The following is a 21,979-nucleotide window of genomic DNA, read 5'->3' as shown; positions in this document are numbered from 1 at the left end:
ATACTGGTCCAGTGCCTAAATCCGGACACTTTTGGTGGGTAATTTGACAGTAACATTGCATTATGAAATCACACGTGCATAAAATTTTAACTGTATAATTTTAGGTTCTTTATAAATCTCTTTGCAAAACAACAAAATCGTATATTGCTGATTCATCATAAAAATGTCATCCGAATGGGCCAGTAAAAGCTGTCAAAATTGACCGTCAGAGTATATAAATATTCGGACATTATTTGGGTATAAAATGCAACGAATTTGTGCATCCAAAAATAACAATAAACACGACTTCGTTTAAAATAAGCAGTCAAATACCGTCCCGTAAATATATACAAACATCTCCGTCCGAATAAAATTTTATTACCTGTTCATCACGTGATCATATGGGCTAGTTTCTAACTTTATATAATTGCAAAATATAACAATAATATAATAAAACTTACCTGAGCAAAAATTAATGTTTAAAATTATTATTACTTACAAGATTCTGTCGCTGGACACAACTGCGGTGATCATTATAATGACACTGCGCCGATTTTATCTAATGAATTGCTTCCCTTGTCTGTAAAATGCTGGCATTTTTTTTCTCTATTGATATATAACAGAAATTTGGTAAATCTTTTTAATAAATACTGAGGGTAGTATGTCACAAATTGACATACGGGCCTTATTTTATCTGTATTGTAAATGCAGGTATTGCATCATCTTTTTGTAAATTTTTGAGCTATTGAGGTAAATGTCAGATTTCACGCATGAAATACCTCTCATGTTTTTCTGTATTTCATTACTTAAATTTCCATGTAAATTTCATTAAATTCTGTTCAGTAATAAGAAAGTTGATATCTTATAAACTTCAGTAATTTATGTTTTTATCCCCAAAACCACTATAATGGGCCTCAAATTGTCAATTTAAATTCGTGCCAAAGTAGTTAGATTTCCCGGCTATATCGTGAATCCGTGAAAATGACAATAGTCATAGCTCACGGCTTAGCCGTGAATCCATGAAATTTAGTATTTGGCGGGACATTATCCTTTAAATAGACTGGATAGATATGCCTTGCGCACACCACCTTACGACTTTATAGACGAATCTATGTCTGAATTATTTTCTTGCTAGAAATTTATGCTCGATCGAGCTTCTTCCGCCAGACGATTTTACCTGTGTGATGTCATAACCGGAAGTACAATGCCCGAGGTTCACTTGTCTTCACTCGCCTGGATGTGATATTCCAGCGCAGAGCTTAGTCCCATGGTTGTGCCGTAAACCGCAAAGACGATGATTTTTGTTATCTCTGAAGTCAGCTCAGGGATGCAATCACTACCACCATAGGGAGCAACACGGAATCAACGTATTCACGGTTAAAGGGACTGTATTTTGAATTTAGAAATCTGTTTTGTTTGTGCTACTTAAGTTCACAATTACATTAAAGACCTGTGTCACGTCAGATTAGAATGGACTATAAGAACTTTTGTATCTAGAGATACTGAACTTTCTTTTTTTTCTTTCTTATAATCAGTTTTTTTTTTCTTTTCATATCTATTCATTGTTAATATCATCTTATGTAAATAAATTTGTAAATATTGTAAAGGGTGTTGATTTGTTTTGATGGTTACTGTCGCGGTACGGCCTTTCCTGTCACATGGTGTCAGAAGTGGGATTGGTCGACCAGACACAGTAGCTATTCGAACATTATTAACACCCATTTAACTGCATCAATAATTTGTAAGATTCCTCTTGTTTTTGTTCTATTGGTACACATATAATAGTTTTATTCATTTTTCAGAGTGACGTCTTACCTCAGACAAGACAAGACGATCCATAGCTTCAGCTAACCAGCTTAGTGGTCACAGACTGATAGACAGTTGTTTACGACACTTGGATTTGGGGTGAGTTCGTTCCTTTTATTTTCTTTTGGGTTTATTTTGTGTCACTCCATGATTAAGCCACCATATATCTGTGCTGAGAGTGACCGCCCTTGACAAGGAGAGTTATCCTACTCGCTTTTACTTGTGCGTCGCCCTACTTCTCCCAGTGATCCTAATATGTATTAGTGTACTGTACACATACTAGATACAGTATTTTACTTTGTGTATGTTAGCAAGATTGTTTACTTGCATATACTTTTACCTACTCTTATGTTTTAGTGCTACACAGTTGTGTTATACCTATACTTTATCTTAGGATAAAGCACGTTGATTTATTTTTGTTTATTTGTTACACTAAAGTGTTACAGCAGTTACAGTTGATTGATATTTGATAAGGCTAAGGTATTGTTACAGCCTACTGTCACTGTACTTTGTTGATTGTTGCCTATGCAACCTTGATTGACACATAGTACTGTTGCGCAACTTAGTGTATTATTTTAGTGAGGACGTTTTGTGTAGTATACACGTAGTGTATAGTACTTTGTTTTGGCTCCAGTGGTAACTGTAGAGCTTTAGTGTAAATTAGTGTAGTCTAGTATTCCCTCACGATTGTTTATTTAGTGTCTCAGGTTGTTATAGTAGCTGTTGTACTGTAGTGTTATATAGTGTTAACGTAGTGTAATCATGACTAGTGTAGTAGAGTTAACGAAGGTAGGAAAGGAGTTAGGTTATGAAGGAGAGGAGTTACGTAATTTTGTTAAGGAAGAGCAGGCTAGGGAACGTGAGGAAAGACATAGTAGATTAGAGGCAGAGAAAGATAGAGTAGAAGCAGAGAGAGAAAGAGAGAGAGAAAGATTAGAGGCAGAGAAGGAAAAATTAGAGTTAGAATCTAGGTTGCAGAAGGAAAAGATGGAATTTGAACTTAAGTTAGGTGTACAGTTAGAAAAGGATAAGTTAGAAATGGAAAAGGAGAAGTTAATGTTAGCTAGGAAGTTAGAAACAGAGAAGGAGGAAGCAGAAAGTAGGAAATTAGAAACAGAGCATAAGTTTAAGACAGACTTAGAAAAGATGAGTAAGAAAAAGGTAAAGGTTAAGATGTCTCCCTTTGATGAGAAAATTGATTCCATGGATGCGTACTTGAATGTGTACGAAACGTACGCTGTTGCGCAGGATTGGGATAAAGAGATATGGTCACTTAACTTACCGTTCCTTCTAAAGGGTACGGCAAGAGAGGTTTTTGATAGGCTTCCGTTGGAAGATAGGAAGGATTATGATAAACTGAAAGCCGCTTTGCTACGTCAGTTCGAACTCACTGACGATGGCTATAAGAAAAAGTTTAGAACTGAGAGGCCTCGTGATAATGAGACCTTTGTGATGTTTCTAGCCAGAATAGTAGATATTTAGATGGTTGGCTTAGACTGAGTAAGGTAGATAAAACGTAGAAGGATTGTTAGATTTTATTCTTAGGGACCAATTTTTTGATGTATGTAATAGAGAACTATACCAGAATTTGAGTAGTAAGAGAGGTTAGTTAAAGCTAAGGATGTAGCAGAAGATGCAGATTTGTTTGCAAAGACTCGAGGAGGTCCCAAGTATGTCGTGAATCGAACCAATAAGGACCGGAGCTATAAACCATATGAAATACCTCAGAGACAGTATCCTAGTAGTCGTAATGTAGGCACTAGTAATAGAGGTAGTAGCAATGTTGCTAATAGAGGTAGAGGTTTTCAACCTTTGGTGTACTGAAGTGTAATAAGTGTGGTCGAATAGGGCATAGCTCATTTTACTGTAGGAGTGGAAAGTACGGCGGTAATAGTGCCAATGCAGCGCACAGTTAGAAGTAGAGCAGGAACAGGAAAGTAGTAAAGGGGAGATAGAAATAGTAAGGAAAATAGAAATAGAGGTAGAGGCCGTGACGATCTAGGAGTAGAGGTAGAGGAAGAAATAGAGATAGAGATAGGAGTAAGTCAAGTAGGTCAGAGAGTGGAAATAGTATTATAGAACTAAGTGATGTAGAGGAGTTAGGTATGCTTAGTGTAAGTACATGTCTACAAAACCCGGTACTTGTAATGGTAGGGATGTATATCGCTATGCGGGATACAGGTTGTACATGTGTGATAGTGAAACGGGACTTAGTAGAAGCAAGTCAGTTTTTAGAGAAAACCCGTAGATGTAAGTACATAGATGGGAGTGAAACATAGGCTAGATGTAGCTAGAATAGATATTGATTGTCCGTATTTCAAGGGTACAGTAGAGGCGTTGGTTGTAGATAATCCTACCAATGTGTTTATAATTGGTAATGTAGAGGGAGCTGTAGAACCTCAGTTCAGTAGTTTAGCGTCAGCAGTAGAAACTAGGGCGCAAGCCAAAGTTAAGAAGCAAGTAAAGCTTAAAGTTCCGTCTCAGATTTTAGATATATCTAGAGAGGAATTCTTAGAAAAGCAACAGAAAGATAGCACTTTAGATTTGTGTAGAAAGAAGGCTGAGGAAGGTACGATTAAGCAGTGTAGAGGTAAAGGTTCAGTTAGGTTTGAGATAAGGAATAGATTGTTATATAGAGAGTATACGCCCAGATTTAGACAAAGTAGACAGTTGATTGTACCTAAATGTCTTAGAGAAACTGTGATGAAAGTTGCACATGATTCGTTACTGTCAGGCCATTTAGGTATAGGAAACTAGTGATTAGGGTATTAGGCGATTTTACTGGCCAGGAGTAATGGCAGAGGTTAGGAGGTTACTGTCAGTCATGTAGTATTTGTCAACGTACTATAGCTAAGGGTAGAGTAAGTAAAGTTCCGTTAGGAAAAATGCCTTGATTGATACTCGTTTAAGAGAGTTGCCGTCGAATCGTTGGTCCGATCGAACCTATCACTGATAGGAAAAACAGGTACATTTTGACTATGGTAGATTATGCTACTAGATATCCAGAAGCTATAGCACTACCTAGTATTGAAACTGAGAGAGTAGCAGAGGCTTAGTAGATATGTACAGTAGATTAGGGAGTGCCAGAGGAAATGCTTACCGATTGTGGATCGCAGTTTACGTCAGACCTTATGGCAGAAGTTAGTAGGTTATTGTCATTAAGGCAGTTAACTACAACATCGTATCACCCTATGTGTAACGGTTTAGTAGAGAAGTTTAACGGTAGTTTGAAGCAAATGTTGAAGCGTATGTGTAGTGAGAGACCTAGAGATTGGGATAGGTATTTGAATGCTATGTTGTTTGCTTACCGTGAAGTTCCGCAAGAAAGTTTGGGATTTTCTCCCTTTGAGTTACTTTACGGTAGAACAATCCGTGGACCGATAACTGTGCTAAGAGAGTTATGGGCTGGTAAGACGGAGAATGATGAGGTTAAAACCACTTACCAGTATGTTATGGATTTGCAAGAAAAGTTGGAAGATACGTGTAAGATAGCTCAGCAACAGTTAGCAAAAAGTAGTGCTAGATACAAGAAGTATTACAATAGGAAGGCTAGAGATAGGAGGTTTAAGGCAGGTAGTAAGGTACTTGTATTGTTACCTACGAAACATAATAAGTTGTTGTTACATTGGAAGGGTCCTTACGTAGTAGTAGAGGTAGTAAATAGACTAGATTACAGGATAGATGTAGACGGAAAGTTGAAACGTTTCACGCAAACATGCTGAAACAGTACTGTGAAAGGAAGGATGATTAGTAAGTCTATACCTGATAAGGGTATTTTAAGTAAGGTTGGATGCAGTATTGTAGAGGAGGATCAGAGTAGATTATGACAGATTAGATCGAATGAAGAAGTGATGAGTTTTCGAGTAGGAGTAGAAAAGGATATAGTTTTGTGTCTATAAAGCAGGGTACAGAAACGTACAAAGATGTAGAGTAAATCCAGAGTTACAGTAGAATGTAAGCAGGAAGTAGTAGATTTGTTAGACAATTTCTCAAATGTATTGACAGATATTTATTTTGTATGTGTATTTTTATTGAATTTTTTAAGTTTATCTCAATTTCGGCGCCATTGCAGTTCCGCTCACAGATTTGACGAAAAAGGGTCAGCAAATCTTGTAGGTGGGGTGAAAGTCAAGAAAAGGCTTTTCAGACTTTGAAGGCTAGCTTAATGGGTCGCCTATTTTGAAGTTGCCAGATTTGATCAGACTTTTAATATTGAGAGTAGATGCTTCAGATGTAGGCTTAGGCCAGTATTGCTTCAGGAAAGTGATGGAGAGAAATTACTGTAGGTATGCTAGTAGAAAATGCTACCTAGGGAGCAAAAGTACTCAGTGATAGAGAAGGGTGTTTAGCGATAGTATGGGCAGTAGCTAAGTTTCACCGGTATTTGTTCGGTAAAGACTTTGTATTAGAGGACAGATCATCAGCCGCTCACTTATTTGAATAAAGCGAAACTTAGCAATTCCAGGCATGATGAGATGGGCATTGGCATTGCAGCATATAGGATCAGTATTAGAGAAATTCCTGGTAGAGAAAATGTAGGTGCGATATTTGAGTAGAGTGTAGACAGGTGGCTATATTATATGGTGTACAGATAGTGACAGTGTGTGTTTTCTTTTTGTGTTTGCTATTTTCAGTATGTCATTTTGTTTTCATTTAAGAAAATTATAAATTTTCTTTTTAAGGGGGGACGTGTGTCACAAATTGACATACGGGCTTATTTTATCTGTATTGTAAATGCAGGTATTGCATCATCTTTTTGTAAATTTTTGAGCTATTGAGGTAAATGTCAGATTTCACGCATGAAATACCTTCATGTTTTCTGTATTTCATTACTAAATTTCCATGTAAATTTCATTAAAATTCTGTTCAGTAATAATAGAAAGTTGATATCTTATAAACTTCAGTAATTTATGTTTTTATCCCAAAACACTATAATGGGCCTCAAATTGTCAATTTAAATTCGCGCCAAAGTAGTTAGATTTCCGGCTATATCGTGAATCCCGTGAAAATGGACAATAGTCATAGCACACGGCTTAGCGTGAATCCCATGAAATTTAGTATTTGGCGGGACATTATCTTTAAATAGACTGGATAGATATGCCTTGCGCACACCACCTTTACGACTTTATAGACGAATCTATGTCTGAATTATTTTCTTGCTAGAAAATTTATGCTCGATCGAGCTTTCTTCCGCCAGACGATTTTACTGGTGATGTCATAACCCGGAAGTACAATGCCCGAGGTTCACTTGTCTTCACTCGCCTGGATGTGATTATTCCCAGCGCAGAGCTTACGTCCATGGTTGTGCCGTAAACGCAAAGGACGATGATTTTTGTTATCCTCTGAAGTCAGCTCAGGATGCAAATCACTACCACCATGGGAGCCAACACGGAATCAACGTATTCACGGTTTAAAGGGACTGTATTTGAATTTAGAAATCTGTTTTGTTTGTGCTACTTAAAGTTCACAATTCTGTGTCACGTCAGATTAGAATGGACTTATAAGAACTTTTGTATCTAGAGATACTGAACTTTCTTTTTTTTCTTTCTTATAATCAGTTTTTTTTTTCTTTTCATATCTATTCATTGTTAATAATCATCTTATGTAAATAAATTTGTAAATATTGTAAAGGGTGTTGATTTGTTTTGATGGTTACTGTCGCCGGTACGGCCTTTCCTGTCACATAGTACAGAGTTCTAAAACATGTTTTTACATCAGTTATCAGAAAACAAAAAGAGTCGTCTGCAATAGGCAGAATATTTTTTCTTATTTAAGCACCTAAAATAACTGGCGCGCGCTGTATGACGTCATCCCTCAACACACACACAATGTTTACTTTATGCGGTATGGATATTTGAAGGTAGTTTTCTCTGGAAAAGCTTACATTCGTACACTGTTGTTAACAGCTGGTTATCAAAGCTTTCGTTTGCGTCGATCCTGTTCATTTCAGTAAAAAATCATGATCGTAAAGCATTTTTAAACGGTGTCCGAATAATTAAGCACTGTCCGGATTTAGGCACTGAACCAGTAATCGAAATGTTTATAAAAATATACATGTCAAAGAAAAGAAAAAAACAATAACAGAGGAAGCATATCCACTGAATCATGCGCATGCACACACAAGAGAGAGATAACAAATATTTTAAGAAATACGTTGTAATCCGATAAATACTTGTTGTGCTGTCGCACAGAACCCATGCTATAAGCGTCATCTTCAACGGCGAAGACTAGATTTTCAATCCGTTCAAACCGATGTCTTTAAGGACTATGCTATTTCGACAATGCAAAATTCGTATGTAAAACTGAGATTGTCGTAACAACGCGAGAAATGCATGGGGATCAAAAAGAAACTAATAATTATAAGAAAATGTATCTCCGAATAAATTATAAAGTATCAATGACACTCAAAAACATGTCCCAACAGTGCACTAGAAGAAAATGCATAGAAATTTTCGGGGTAAGTATTTGGTATCGTAAGTCTCTCATATATATACAATATATATATATTCTTCAATCAAGGATTATATCAGTGTAAATGAGCTGAGCGTTAGCTTTCTAAGAAACGCCGTTAAACTATGTTACACGAATCACCCGTGCACCGCTCATTTACAAAACTGTGTCCGCCATGTTTTCTTCAGTGAACGAAATAAAAGGAGTATTTTACCTTATATTTCCTTATTGTAGAGTACAATTGACTTTCTAATCTAAATAAAACATCACTTTTTTATAACATCCCACTGTCCGATCTTTCTGATCACTTAACGATCACTCACAATTACAAAATAAAACCAACGTGTCATCAAAATTATCACTTTACACGGCTTCATGGACATCACGGCCTACTAACATTAAATTTGTAATCATGCGCCAACCAAACAAATGATGAAAGATCGGTACTTTTTCAAAGACATGTTTTATTTCCTGTAATTTTCTGATATTCTAACCTTCAAACAACCGAATTGTATGCACAGAAATAACGAAACATTTATGCAATATAGCTTTTAGTATAAATTTTGGATCTATCTTTTTCCAGCCCAACAACAGACATGTATATGTCACAAACCCGGTCTGTCCTCGATATCAGTGTCAAAGGTTACTAGAACATAAATACAATGTCAAGAACGTAAATTTCGTGCTTTCCGACCCACATGGTGTGTAAACTTCTGTATTTAAAAGTATGGTGTATTCGGCAAACCATTTGTAACTTCCGACGTGGTAAATGTCATTGTCAGTTATGTTTACGAAATTTAATTGAATATTTATGTTTTATACTTGCAAAAGAAAAACTTGATGGTCATGGCCGCTGGCTTCGAATTCCTCGCCCATCACCGACGTGGGATCAAAAACCCACTTGAGGTGTGAAACTTTTCACGTAAGGAAGCCATCCAACTGAGGTTAGTGTCTCGATCTAGGTACTAGTCTGAGCCTCAAAAAATGTCTGGAGGGACCCCTGGAGCCTTTCACCACCAACAAAACCTGGGAAAAGTTCATTGTGTCGTTTCGGTGTTACTCACAATCAAACAAAATAAACATTGTTCCCATTTTGTTTGTTTGTTTTATTTTAAATGAATATGCAAAAAGGGTTTGTTTTGTTTCAGTGTAACGTCAAAATATAATATTACAATTATATATCAACAGTGAACGCCACATGCATTATTTGTTCACAACGGGTTATGCTTTAATCTTACAGGTATAAACAAATACATTCCTATTGTATAAAGGGTAAATGTAAATATATTGTTATATGTGTGTGTACTCGTGGAATTAAATGTTAAGTGTAAAAGTATATATTCACAGTTCAAATCATCCATGCTAAATAATACGTACGATATGCTTGCTTTCTCACTGTCTTACATGTTCGAAATGATTTTATTCGATTTTTATCATAGAGTTCTAGTTTATTTTTCACCTTAAATTAAAGCAAACGTGTTCAATATAATTTTTTAAACAAAACTCTGAAGTTTAGTAAGATGTAGCATTCTCTAGGTCAATGGTATTTTATTACCTTCTTAGTCAGTCATTATCTATTGTAAAAAAAACCTCTTTTAACCAAAGTGGAAAAAATTCAGGTACTTGAAAATGCAGCTTTCTAAAGTTAGAATTCTCGATGTCATTTGTCAGACATACCTTGTAAATAAATAATATTATTACAAAATTAATACTACTATTTCTTTTGTTGCACTTTGCGGACTTATAATAAAGTTATTTATGTGCATCTGTTCACAACGAAGCACTGACCCTGAGGACTATGTATGGGAAAATATAAGAGTGAACTAAGTGTTGACTGAAAAAGGGCAATATTTCTTTTGCCGAACAATACCTTAACAAATATATATTTTCACATATCTGGCCGAAAAATACCGCTTAACAAATATATATTTTCACATATCTGGGCGAAAAATTACCGCCATTGCAAAACAATACATAAAAATATATATATTTTCACATGTCTGGGCAGAAATACCGCCCAAAAATACCTTAACAAATTTATATTTTCACATATCTGGGCGAAACATACCGTCCTTAACAAATATATATGTTCTCATATCTGAATGGAGTTACAGTCCAATACCATAACAAATATATATATATTCACATATTAGGGCGGATATAACCGCCGAAAGCATATCAAGAAATGTAGATGAATTTGCATATTAAGAAAAATCTTTCAAAATTAGAAAATTGTCACTTGAAAGAGGAGGCGGAATGGCATGTGGTGATATGATAAAACCAGAAATTAGCCAAAATAAAATTAAAGAAAGAAGCGTGCTATTCACTCTTGAATGCTGACGAAGAAGGAAGATGCCGTTTCACGATTGGTTCAACGGTATAAAAGGAATTCATTGATTGGCTTTTACCGTAGTATATAAATTAACATATTGCTCCAAATGTACAACAATGACATAAATAATTCTATCTACCTATAAAATTCATAAATATATGAGCAGTACAATTCCTGTAAATGAGCACTACGTAAGCGCTCAGGCCCCTCTCGCACACCATACCTATAGTTCGGACTTCTTTAATGTGTAAAGGGATGTGCACAACAATGACAAATTTTGCCAAAACCTGGTAAATTGTAATGTGTTTTTTAGAAAAGTAATAAACGGAAATAGAAAAATAGCTCTCAGCTCATTTACACGGATAGTTTAGCTTTATTATGTATGTTATAGTTTTTTGCAGTTATGCACGATGACATAGAATACTTACCCCGAAAATTGTGACACGAACATACTGATAACTTTTCCCACTTTACTTTTTAAATTAAAGTAAGAGTTCAGCACTTGTCTTCATGGTTTTGATGTATTGTCACATTGGAATAACGTTTGTTTTACAGTAACTTCGAAATTAATCAGAAATAATATCATGTACCCAACCCACCTAATTCGTAATTTCAAAATAGCATAGGCCTTAAAATGGCGTTGGATGGGTTAATCATATTTTAAACTTATACAGTATGTTATCTATATTGCAACATATATCCTTAAAAACGGAACCTAAACAGTTACTAAATTATTCATAATTTATTAATTTGAATTTCTTTATTGTAGTAAAAAAATCAGTCCGAACATGCAGAACTACCTTAATTCCTGTATACCTTCAATTTCTTTTCAACTTGTTTACGACATATTTTACACTTTGGTTCTTTATTTGCACAACTCTCACAACAATACAAATGGCTGCATGGCAGAAAAACAATGTTAGACACCTCGACAGAGCAAACGTGACACATAACATCTTTTATTAAGCTGGGCGGATCTATCTGGTGATCTTTCGGCCTCTTTTCTTTTGGTTTGTATCCTTTCGCTACTGTTAAGTTTGAATGAGCCTCATCTTCTTTATCAGGGAATTTGTCCTCTGCAATGAGAAAAAGGAACGGATTTGATTTGAGGAACAAAACGATGGATCTAAATTCGCGCACTTGTCTGTTCAACAGGGTTTTAATTAATACGATATTGTTCTGAGGTTACTACATGTTCGTCACAAGAGGACAATAATGGCCATAAAATCGCAAATGTGACCGAATGTTTGTGAGTTGTAAGTAGTTCAGTCACTAAAATATGATATGATTTCATTGCAAAGATGTGATTATAGCTTGTTCTAAAAAGGCGTTTACATGTTGTTTTTTAAGCTTTATTGGTCCCTAAAAGAGATTACGCAAAACTTTTTACACACAACTGAGAGACATTTATGACAGGATACTGCAGACTTGGTTTGGCAAATATCCATCCAGTGGTTCACGAGAAGAAGAAGGTGCTTATTTCTGGCTCTAGCGCCCCCTTAAAGGATTTAAAATAAACAATCTGAACAAATTTGAAAGCGCTATTTAGGGAAGCTGTAAAAAAGATAAAAAATAAGGCTGGATTTCTCAGAAGCCAAAAGCACCACAAACACAACGTTACCGTAGAGCCACGCATTTGCAAAGTAGGCACACAACAAAAGCTGTAACGGAAAAATATTGTTGTCGGATTGCTTCAAAAATCAAACAAGTAAATTTTAATTTTACGCAAAATATAGAGAAATGGGAGAGAAAAGGGTAGGGTGTAGAAAAGGATGGGGCTGAAAGGAAAAGTAAAACAAGGAAGAATATGCAAAAAGGAATGCTAATTATAGCGGTAAATGTCGCCCATAATTATGACACCTGTGCTTTGTATGTCATATAGTCACATGTGTAAAGTGTCAATGATCTATCAAATCGGAACGCGAACGAACAAGTGAGTCTGATAGCTGCTGCGAATAGTCGAGCTAAGGCATTTGCAATAGTAAAATCTAGAGGCAAGAATAGTAATTAATTTAAAGGTTGACTTATAACAAACATGTAGATATTACTTTACTTAACATTAATCACTTTATTAATACACTATTATACCAGAAGTCTCCTTCTAATGCAGAAATCTGTCATTTTAGCGCAAATTAGGTAACAAAACCTGACGTTGGTCCTTTTTCCACTAAGCATGTAATTAGATTTATTTGTTATACAAGGTACTATAAGTAAATGAGTGTATGTTACATCAGGTTTTATGTTTTATATTCATAGTTAAATAATGTATAGACTCAGTATAGAAGACTTTGGGAATGTACGAAAATGGTCAAATTTCAAACAGGATATCATAATTGCCAGTCTTTATTTTATTAGATCCCTACAGGCAGAACACAAGAGGGGACTACAAGAATAACCTCCGTCCGTCCAGCTGTCCTTCTGTCCATTCGCAAATCCGGATCCTGCAATTATTCAAAAAAAATGTTCAAGTTGGGTTAATAAAATTTGGTATCTCAATAGAAGGAAATCTAGAACTTATGCATGTACATGCCTTATGCTTGTAAGTCATAGGTCAAGGTCATTGTTGAAGGTCAACTAAAATAATTTCCCAATTTCTCAACACATGACTTATGCTTGTTGGTTAAAGGTAAAGGTCAATATTTGAGGTCAAGTCAAAATTTGTTTCCACTTGATTACTTTACTATGCATTGAAGTATGTTTTCACTACAATGAAATGCTCCCATGATAGAGCATGTGTCGCGCACATAACCCATGGTTGTTGTCAAAGATCAAGGTCAAGAAAAATTGTTTCTTCTCCATAACTTTTATGTACATGAATGGATATTTTAGTACTGCTTACAAACGATCCCCATGATGAGACTACATGTTGCATACATGATAAATGGTTGTAGGTGAAATATCAGTAAAATAGCTTTTGTTTTCTTAGATTCTTAATGCTTTGGAACATTTTAGTCCTAAAACAGTTGGCAACTGCTACAAGGGACGAATACTAGCAAACTTTTTTCATTTGTAGGCTACTTCTGTATTGCCACTGCAATAGTCTGTAGCTTGTATTAGTAAACTAAAATAGCAGTTTAATGTAGTTCTATTGTGATATTTTTCAGCTTTTGAGTCCTAGTAGTGCACAAATAAGTACTGGTGTCATATAATAAGAAAGGGTATGATCCAATTAGGATTTGAATATATGAAATGCGGACTGAGCGAAAGATAAGGTCAGGTGTCAACGATTATACTTCAGATTTTCTATGTAGATATTTATATATTTCAGTCAGCATTATAATAACTACGAGCAAATATACAACGCAATTGTTTTTCACTTGTTTCAAGTCAGCCAGTCAGAAGGGAAAGTAAATTTGTAAACCGTGTCGGCTACCATTAGAGGTAAGAGGTTTAAAAGTGATGTTTATTTGATTGCTTGAACGAATTTGTGAATTTCACCATGAAGGTCTTACTTTTCATCATATTTTTCTACATTACGCAACAACTTGTATGTGTTATGTATAGCTTCCTTAGGCTACAATACTGTGACTTCAAGCTGTTCTCAAATCGCGATCATTTGTTATTATTATATGTGGGCTGTCTCACATATATACTCCTTATTAAATTTTATGACTGAATACACACTAAAAGATCATCTACATCCAGATTGTACAATTTATAGCATTAAAATAATAAAAAACAGACTATATCTAATTATCTTATTAGAGCAAGAGGCGGCTATTTCACAAAAAAGTAAATGTCCTCTTTAGGCTTGTGTGACTTCAGTGTTGTTATATTTTCTAGTCCTTTGGGATCATGAAGTCCATAAACATAATGTGTAATAGAGTTCCGCTTAAGCCGAAACTAGTAGGCTTGAGAGGTGTTGCAATACTAGTATTTCACAAGTTAAAGCATACTAAAAGTTCCTTCTAGGGCACATCTATATAAATATATAATGATCATCTTGTAAAATTTTGGTTGCAATGTCTGCTTTATACTGCCAAAAATGTCAAGTAGGTATTTACGCTAGTTATTATTTAACATAAATTGTTAAATCCAACAACAAATTAAACCTGTTACCACAGTTGAGTAAATAAGGCAATAAGACTCGGTTATGATTTGATGCGTGATTTTGTTACACATAATTAGAGGGTCGCAATGGGTTTTTTTTCCACATATTAACCATGCATTTGAAGATAACGATAATATTTAGTTGTTTACATGTAAATTTGTTTGTATATATGTTATGTTCTTCAAGAATGGAGGAAATAAAAGAATCAGTCAACCATCCTCGGGTTTAGTAATATGTAATCCATGGACGCGTTCAGTCAGAGTCGCCTCAATTAGGAAAGAATAGTTTTATCGTCAGAGGTTATTTCTAAGGTCACGACGTTTGACTGGCCAGCTCGGAATGACAACAGCTTTCGATATCAGTAGCTCAGTCAAGTGTGACTTATCAAACTATAATATACCCCTCAGGAACAGACTCGATGAAACCGAGTCTGCTATTATTGTTCTTGGTTGCATTTTGATTTTATTATTTTTTAACTAAAACTTAACATTTGACAGAGATGTTTTAAAAGACGGGAAATTTGAAATACTAAACAACAATTTCACAGGAACAAAAATAGAGATCAGACACGAAAACAAATCACAATTTGACATTTGAACTCGCCTAACGATCTTATCGCTGATAAGCTCATTATGGTTAAAACAAGAGTACGTGCTTACGTCGTAAGTAACTGCTGCATATGGACCTCGTTAACACTGATTTTACGCCAGCTCGATCTCTTTCAATAAAATCTATTATGCAGGTTCTTTATGATAAGTTATGGCAAGTGCAATACCCTTCACTCCAGCGTAAGCAGATTTCCACTGCATAAAATTGAATGGATTAAGTCGTGTTCTAAGTTATTTAAATCATCGTTCTTTGTACCGTACGCTACAGCTAACATGGAATGTTCTTAACGTTCAGTACGTTCAGAATTACACACACGCTTCGAGATAACCTCTGTACAAAAGACAATACGTTGAGTCCATTTAACGTTCAATGTCTTTTATAATATCTGACTTCAGAGCTAAACAGAGATTTTGGATAGCCAATACATATCAAAATAGAAAAAGTGGAAACTCCACAGGTCGCTCAACACGACAAAAACGAAAATGTTGCAGGCTCGGTTTGATTGAGCCTGTACATGGACGGTACTGGAAATGCATGCTACCGTCCACGTCCTCTAGCCCCGGGTTGAGCAGAACTCAACATTTACACATGCTACAAGTACAAAAATCAATTTAGAAACATCCGCAGATGTATTCATATGGCGGTACACATGGAACCTTCATTGATACACTAGCCAGCCAAAACCAAATTTTGACTCACTTATAATTAGAAAAAAAACCTTCAAAATGTGAAAGTTAAATAACAATTCTTAACTTGAATTATTTAAAAGTCCAATATCTCCTGGTTGGTTCTGAAAAATGTCTACGACAACATTGATAGGGCTTAAACAATATCGAATGTTGATACATATGTCCATTTACTCTTGTTACGGAGGGTAGATTTTAGTGATCATCTATATTTTTAGACATGAATAAATTAAACATTAACGCAGTTACATTAAGAAAAAAAAAAAGAAAAAAAAAGCTTTAATGTAACATGTTTGAAAAACACATCCGATACACAATCCAATCAATATGACATTTTCTTCCGTCAACACCGAGAGAGAAAAAAGGTATATGACTAACAATTTTAAGCTGTATTCTTAAAACAAAAATTTGAAATTTTATATTTGTTATATTGTTATATTTATAAAATTGAACGTCGTAAAGAAGAAAAAGGACAGACCCTGTCAATTTAAAATGTCCTTAAGGTATTAGATCACTAATAGAACCTCCTTTTTGAAGAGTATTTAATTCCTACCATAAACCTACTTTTACTGCAATTCTTAGGGGGCGTAGGTTCAAGCCCTACTGGGACCATTTTTTTAATATTTGTTTTACTTTTTTTACTAGTAAATTTTTACTTCTTTCAAGACTTATTATTGATGTTTTGTACAAAATTGGAAAAAGATGAATCTATAAGCGATTTTCGGTGTTCACAGAGAATTTATTACTTAAACAGAAGGGGTAGAGTTTCACATCTTTAAAAATATTGAGTTACGTACGGTGAAAGTTTTCTATTTTGCTTTCACTTTTAGATTATATATTGTGGAAGAAGTTTAGGTAGGTTTTACATCTTCTCTAAGGTTATTTTTAAACGGAGTAAGCAAAATTCAAAATAGAAACTCATCATTCGACCTTACGTTTTCAATGTTGAAGTACGAATTCTGTCTCATTAAATCCATTTACTCGAGGCACCATAGAAAAAATGATATTAACATTTTTATTTTGTGTTTTATTATTATTGGTTACCAATAGTTTGATGTTTTTTCGATTGAAATTAATGGTAAAATGAGTTCTCTGCAAACGTTTTGGATAGTGGCTATCACTTTGAAATTTGTCTCTACTTGAGCTTGAGGAGAAACTATAAGTTATTCAAAATTTATAAAAAACGGCACGGTAAAAGTTGTTTAAAATTTACAAATTAGTGCAAAACATAGTTACCTTTCAGAATATACCAAGCAAAGGCCATTTTGTTAACATTACTATTAGTGACCTAATACCTTAACACCATACAAAAAGTGGCGGATGTGTTATGTATAGCACAGTGCTGGAAAGGCGATTATACATACATACAACTTCGTCACGGAAGTTACAACGAAATGAAAACATTAACCTAACGAATAATTTTTTTCTTCTGGCATGGAAACATGATTTTGAACCTTATCAAATGTTTTACACCGTTGATTAAAAACGACAAAACGAGTAGTCGACATATTACAGTACTTCCGGGCAGTGCTAAAGTATTAGAAACCTGTCACCTGACATAAATTAAAAAACAACAAATTTCATTTAATAGGCATCCATTGAAACAGTACATTTTCCAACAGTTACCTCCATAAGACTAAACAGCAACTAAACAAAACTATCAAATATGGCATTTATGCAAAATATGTACATACAGCTTGTAACGGAAGTGATAATACGTTACGGAAACTGTGTTACAAACACAGTTAGGCCTATATTAAAACTGCTGTGTGTAACAGATTACTGAGCATAATATAAAAATGTCAGGGTTCTTTAGAAACCTTTCAAATAAAAAAGCCCTTCATTATACAGGGTTTCTATCCTTCTAAGATCACCGTCAAAGAACCTCGAACATTTCTTGATTTTCCTGTCTTTTCTAAATAATCAGTTACTATGTACGCGTCTGATTTCCTTTTTCTTTTATACATCTTGGACGAACGGGACTTTGCATTTGTTACTATCTATCCCTGATTCGGTAAGGAAATTAATCAGAACTTTATCTCGAGCCATGTCATCATACAACGCAGCCATCCAGCTGTCTCTTCTCGCTTCTGTGATTTGTCAGCAACAGTCGAATTTGCATTTTTCGGTTACTTTTCTGGTATCAGTGCGTTTGTCTTCCGTTCTCTAAACAATTCCATCTCACTTTATAGTGTTAATAAACGTTTCCTAACTAACATTTTCTGTCTTTTAGTTTGTCACATCAATGTTTCGGACTTTCAACATTCAACATTCAACCGTTTCTATTGGATAATAAAATCTGTAAAGACAATTTGAAAGCAAAGAATGCAATCAAACAGAATAATAGCAGACTCGGTTTGATTGAGTCTGTTCAAATCATTGTAAAGTATGTGTGTAACTATATCTTCTCTGCACATGAAATAAAAATAGTCAAATTTTTCAAATTAAAAAGGAATTTCAGAGAAACTAAATTACAATAAAATAAGTTTAAGAATATCTTATTTTAGCTACATACAATATAACAAAATTTCTATGTAACACCTCCGTAACATAATATCTTCTCCGTAACAGAATATATATATAAAAGGGTTTTAAGGAAATAGCCAAATCTTGTTTCATGAATACACACACACATATATATATATAAATATAAAGTTTTAAGTATTACATAATGACGAGGACATTACTGAAACCAGAAGGAGTCATACTGGGCGCAGTAACTCAACAAGGACAACATCTACTCAGTCAGACAAACTATCTCACCTCCGTAACTGTATTGTGGGAAACATCAAGTTCTCACTTTTCTACGGAGAAAATAGTCAGAAAAATATATATTTTTTGAATCTAAGTCAGATTTGTCATGTCTCTTTCGCCAAACTTCCATGTATGAATCATGCATAGCTACAGAAATATAACACAACAGGATGAAATCAGATTATTGAGTTTGCAAGAAATGTCAAAACTCATGATAGCAAATATGAATAAATATGGAAGATAAATCGCATATATATATAAACTCTGTTAGATTAATGATATGTATGCAGTTGCTTTATACTGCAAAACGAATAGTCTACGCGTTTTTGAAATTAAATCGGTGAATATAATACGACATTCCGCTAGATACATGTATAAAATCAATAATTAAATTCACAATGATTGTGTTAAGGCAAATCTAAATAATTTCAAAATTTACATTTCACAATTAAAAAATTATTACTAACTAAATTTTAAGGCAGTGCATAAATATTACAAGATTGAAATAAAGGGATGTAAAATACAAAAATGCCAAACATGTTTTTTCTTGTTATTGCAATAAAAAAATCAAGAAGATAACCCTTAAATTTGGCGCATAAACTCTTTGTTGTTGTTTTTTTTATATAATGAAGTACTTGAAATAATAAACAAAATTATAAGAAAACGAAAAAATTCTTTATTTACTAGGTACTGCTTTCAAATTAAAATGTAAGCTACATGCAGGCGTTAGATTATCAAATTTTAGCCGAATATGTGGTTGATAGATTAATTAAGCAATATTGTCATAATATGTTAGTAAGTGTAAAGTCTGCAAGTTTGTCAGTGTACTGTTACAACAACAACAACAAACACTTTTATTTCCAGTCAGGTTACAACATGGTAACAACATGACAGAACAAAGCAAAAAGATTCAACAATATATGGGTTTACTGCATAGAAAACTATTTTTCCAGGGGACAGTTAAACATACGAAATGTATTAACTATTCAGCTAGCAGACAATTTTATAATTTATACTTATAAAATATTCATATAAAATTTACAGCCGTTCATAAGTAATTTGTAACATAAGGTAATTCACAAAATAATATAATTATTAGGTCTATGCCTATTACAAATATTCGATATACAACTGTAGTCACAAGGAACACAATAAAAAATATCAACTTGTTGGATATATACTCTGTACTTATAGTAAAGACACTTTTAAGAGAATTTACATATATTTCTATGGGTTAGGAGAGTTGATCAATGCGCACGAGGGAATCAAATATTTCAGTCACAGACAGGAATGCTAATAATAGAATGGGGTCTGGGTTCTACGAGGCGTTGATTGGTTAAATTCTAACATTCTTATAGTAATGATTATGCAAATTCATTCAGAAACATAGAATGAATGGAAAACCATTACTATTATATCTATAAATAAAATAGTAGTATCTAAAACAAGAGCAGTGGCGCACGATTTTCACAACTTTTTTGTTTGTTTGGTACATGAGTCACAAGAAAGGTTTATACGTCGGCTATTTTATAGTCGCGGGTCATTATGAATAGACAGTGATTAATTGATATTTTCGCAGGTGTCAGCTTGTTTTGATTTGAAATAATTTTTATTCATTAGATAGATATATTCGTGTAAATAGTGTTTTCAGTTGGAATTACGTGGAAGCGACAGAATGACAGTAGAAAAGGTATGCTTTGCTATTGTTACATGTTAATTTTTAAACACATTCATTATCTCTCGAGCGAAAAGAGCAGTATTTATAAGTGATTTACTGGAGCTAGAAGACATCAGATCTGAAAATTTTTGAACATTGGGTCGAGTATAGTAGTATTTAGGGATAAATTTCTTTCGAAGGTCTAAAAAGAAGGGGTATTTGAGGATGTAGTGAAATTCATCACCTAAGTCGTTAAGTTGGCAGTGCCGGCACTTCCGGTCTGCCTAAGGAACAAATGACTGCCTCCACCTTCCCATTTCTATTGGCAGCCTATGATTTCCTGTTCTTATAAGGAATAATTTTAGACGTAAATGTTTTGGCAACGTGATCAAGTATTTCTCCAATTTAATATCGGACATTAACAGGCGATAGTTGATTCCCTTAGAAGAATTAGATAATTGACTGCTCCAATTTTGAAAGAATTGATCCAATAATTTCCGTTTGATTACTTTCCCAAAATTTTTCAAATTTATGTTCTTTTGGTTTTCCCAAATGTATGTATAACCCGTTTCATTTAAGATATTTTTTATAAAATGCATCCATTTGAAGTTAGTCGTTGAATGAAGCATATTTTCATAACATATTCTTGCAATTTTATTCTCGCCACCCATAATCAATTTGCATCAATAGTTAATCATTCTTGTTTTAATTACTATTCCTAACGGATAACGACCTAATTCTCCATAGAGCATATACAATGGTGTGCTTTTCTTGCTCTTAGTAATCTTTCTTAAAAAATTGTTATGAATTGTTTCTATCAAATCAATGTTTTCGAATCCCCATGCTTAAGAGCTATACGTAAGAATCGGGACAATAGTTTGATCAAAAAGTTTCATTTGTAAATCAAACGGTAGATCAAGATTAAAAATTCTTGAATAGAGAATATGCATAGCTTTGTTTGCTTGGTTTGCCAAATGTTTTCTAGCACCTAAGAAACTTCCAGACGCTGAAAACAATGTCCCTAGGTATTTCTACTCTTTCACTATTTCTATAGGTTCGTTATTAATTTTAAAGAAGAAGAAGAAGAAGAAGATTTTATTCAAGACTAGAGCTGAAAGCTCCTCATCTAAACATACAATATAATAAATATATAAGGTCAAACTATACAACAAATAAGTATCTACACATTCAAAAAATAAACATTCCTAACGAGAATAACAGTTCATAAATTACAAAGCTTCAAAGCATTAAAACTATTTCATGTTCTATCATTTAAGAAATTGTCTCTAATTTTCAAGGCACAATGTATATAACATGCGAGTTTATTTAGCACTTTTGCGTTAGTTGATGAGATCAGATGTATACATTTTTGCATACTATGGTGCTGAAAGTAATATTTAGCAATATAACGCTTTCTGATTGTTTTATATTTCGGACACAAAAGTTACTTTGTTTAGTGGAGCCGAAAATAATAATTTTAGTTTTGTTCATATTTGTTTTTAATTTCATTACATTGTATATTATTATACCGGCGGCAATGTGTTTCACCCTTCGCAGTGACGAGGTATTTCAATGTTGTTTTAACGCTTGTCAGTAGATAAGGGGTTAACTGACAACTTTTGCCGATATCTGATCACGTTTAAGAAAAATGTTAC

At 34.1% G+C, this 21,979-nt stretch overlaps 1 protein-coding gene across 3 annotated transcripts in view; it reads right to left on the bottom strand.

The window, feature by feature from the left end:
• Positions 1-10,258: 10,258 nt before the first annotated feature.
• The window catches only part of LOC128557220 (uncharacterized), a 124,840-nt gene continuing 113,119 nt past the window's right edge, over positions 10,259-21,979 (bottom strand). For all 3 annotated transcript variants that reach the window (XM_053544355.1, XM_053544354.1, XM_053544356.1), the window contains exon 8: positions 10,259-11,643. In XM_053544355.1, coding sequence (XP_053400330.1) covers positions 11,369-11,643 — 275 coding nt within the window. In that variant the 3' untranslated portion in view covers positions 10,259-11,368. The remainder of the gene's footprint in view (positions 11,644-21,979) is intronic.

Source organism: Mercenaria mercenaria, chromosome 5 (genome assembly GCF_021730395.1).
Source record: "Mercenaria mercenaria strain notata chromosome 5, MADL_Memer_1, whole genome shotgun sequence".
Taxonomy (NCBI): domain Eukaryota; kingdom Metazoa; phylum Mollusca; class Bivalvia; order Venerida; family Veneridae; genus Mercenaria; species Mercenaria mercenaria.
This window is presented reverse-complemented; position numbering and strand designations above follow the sequence as displayed.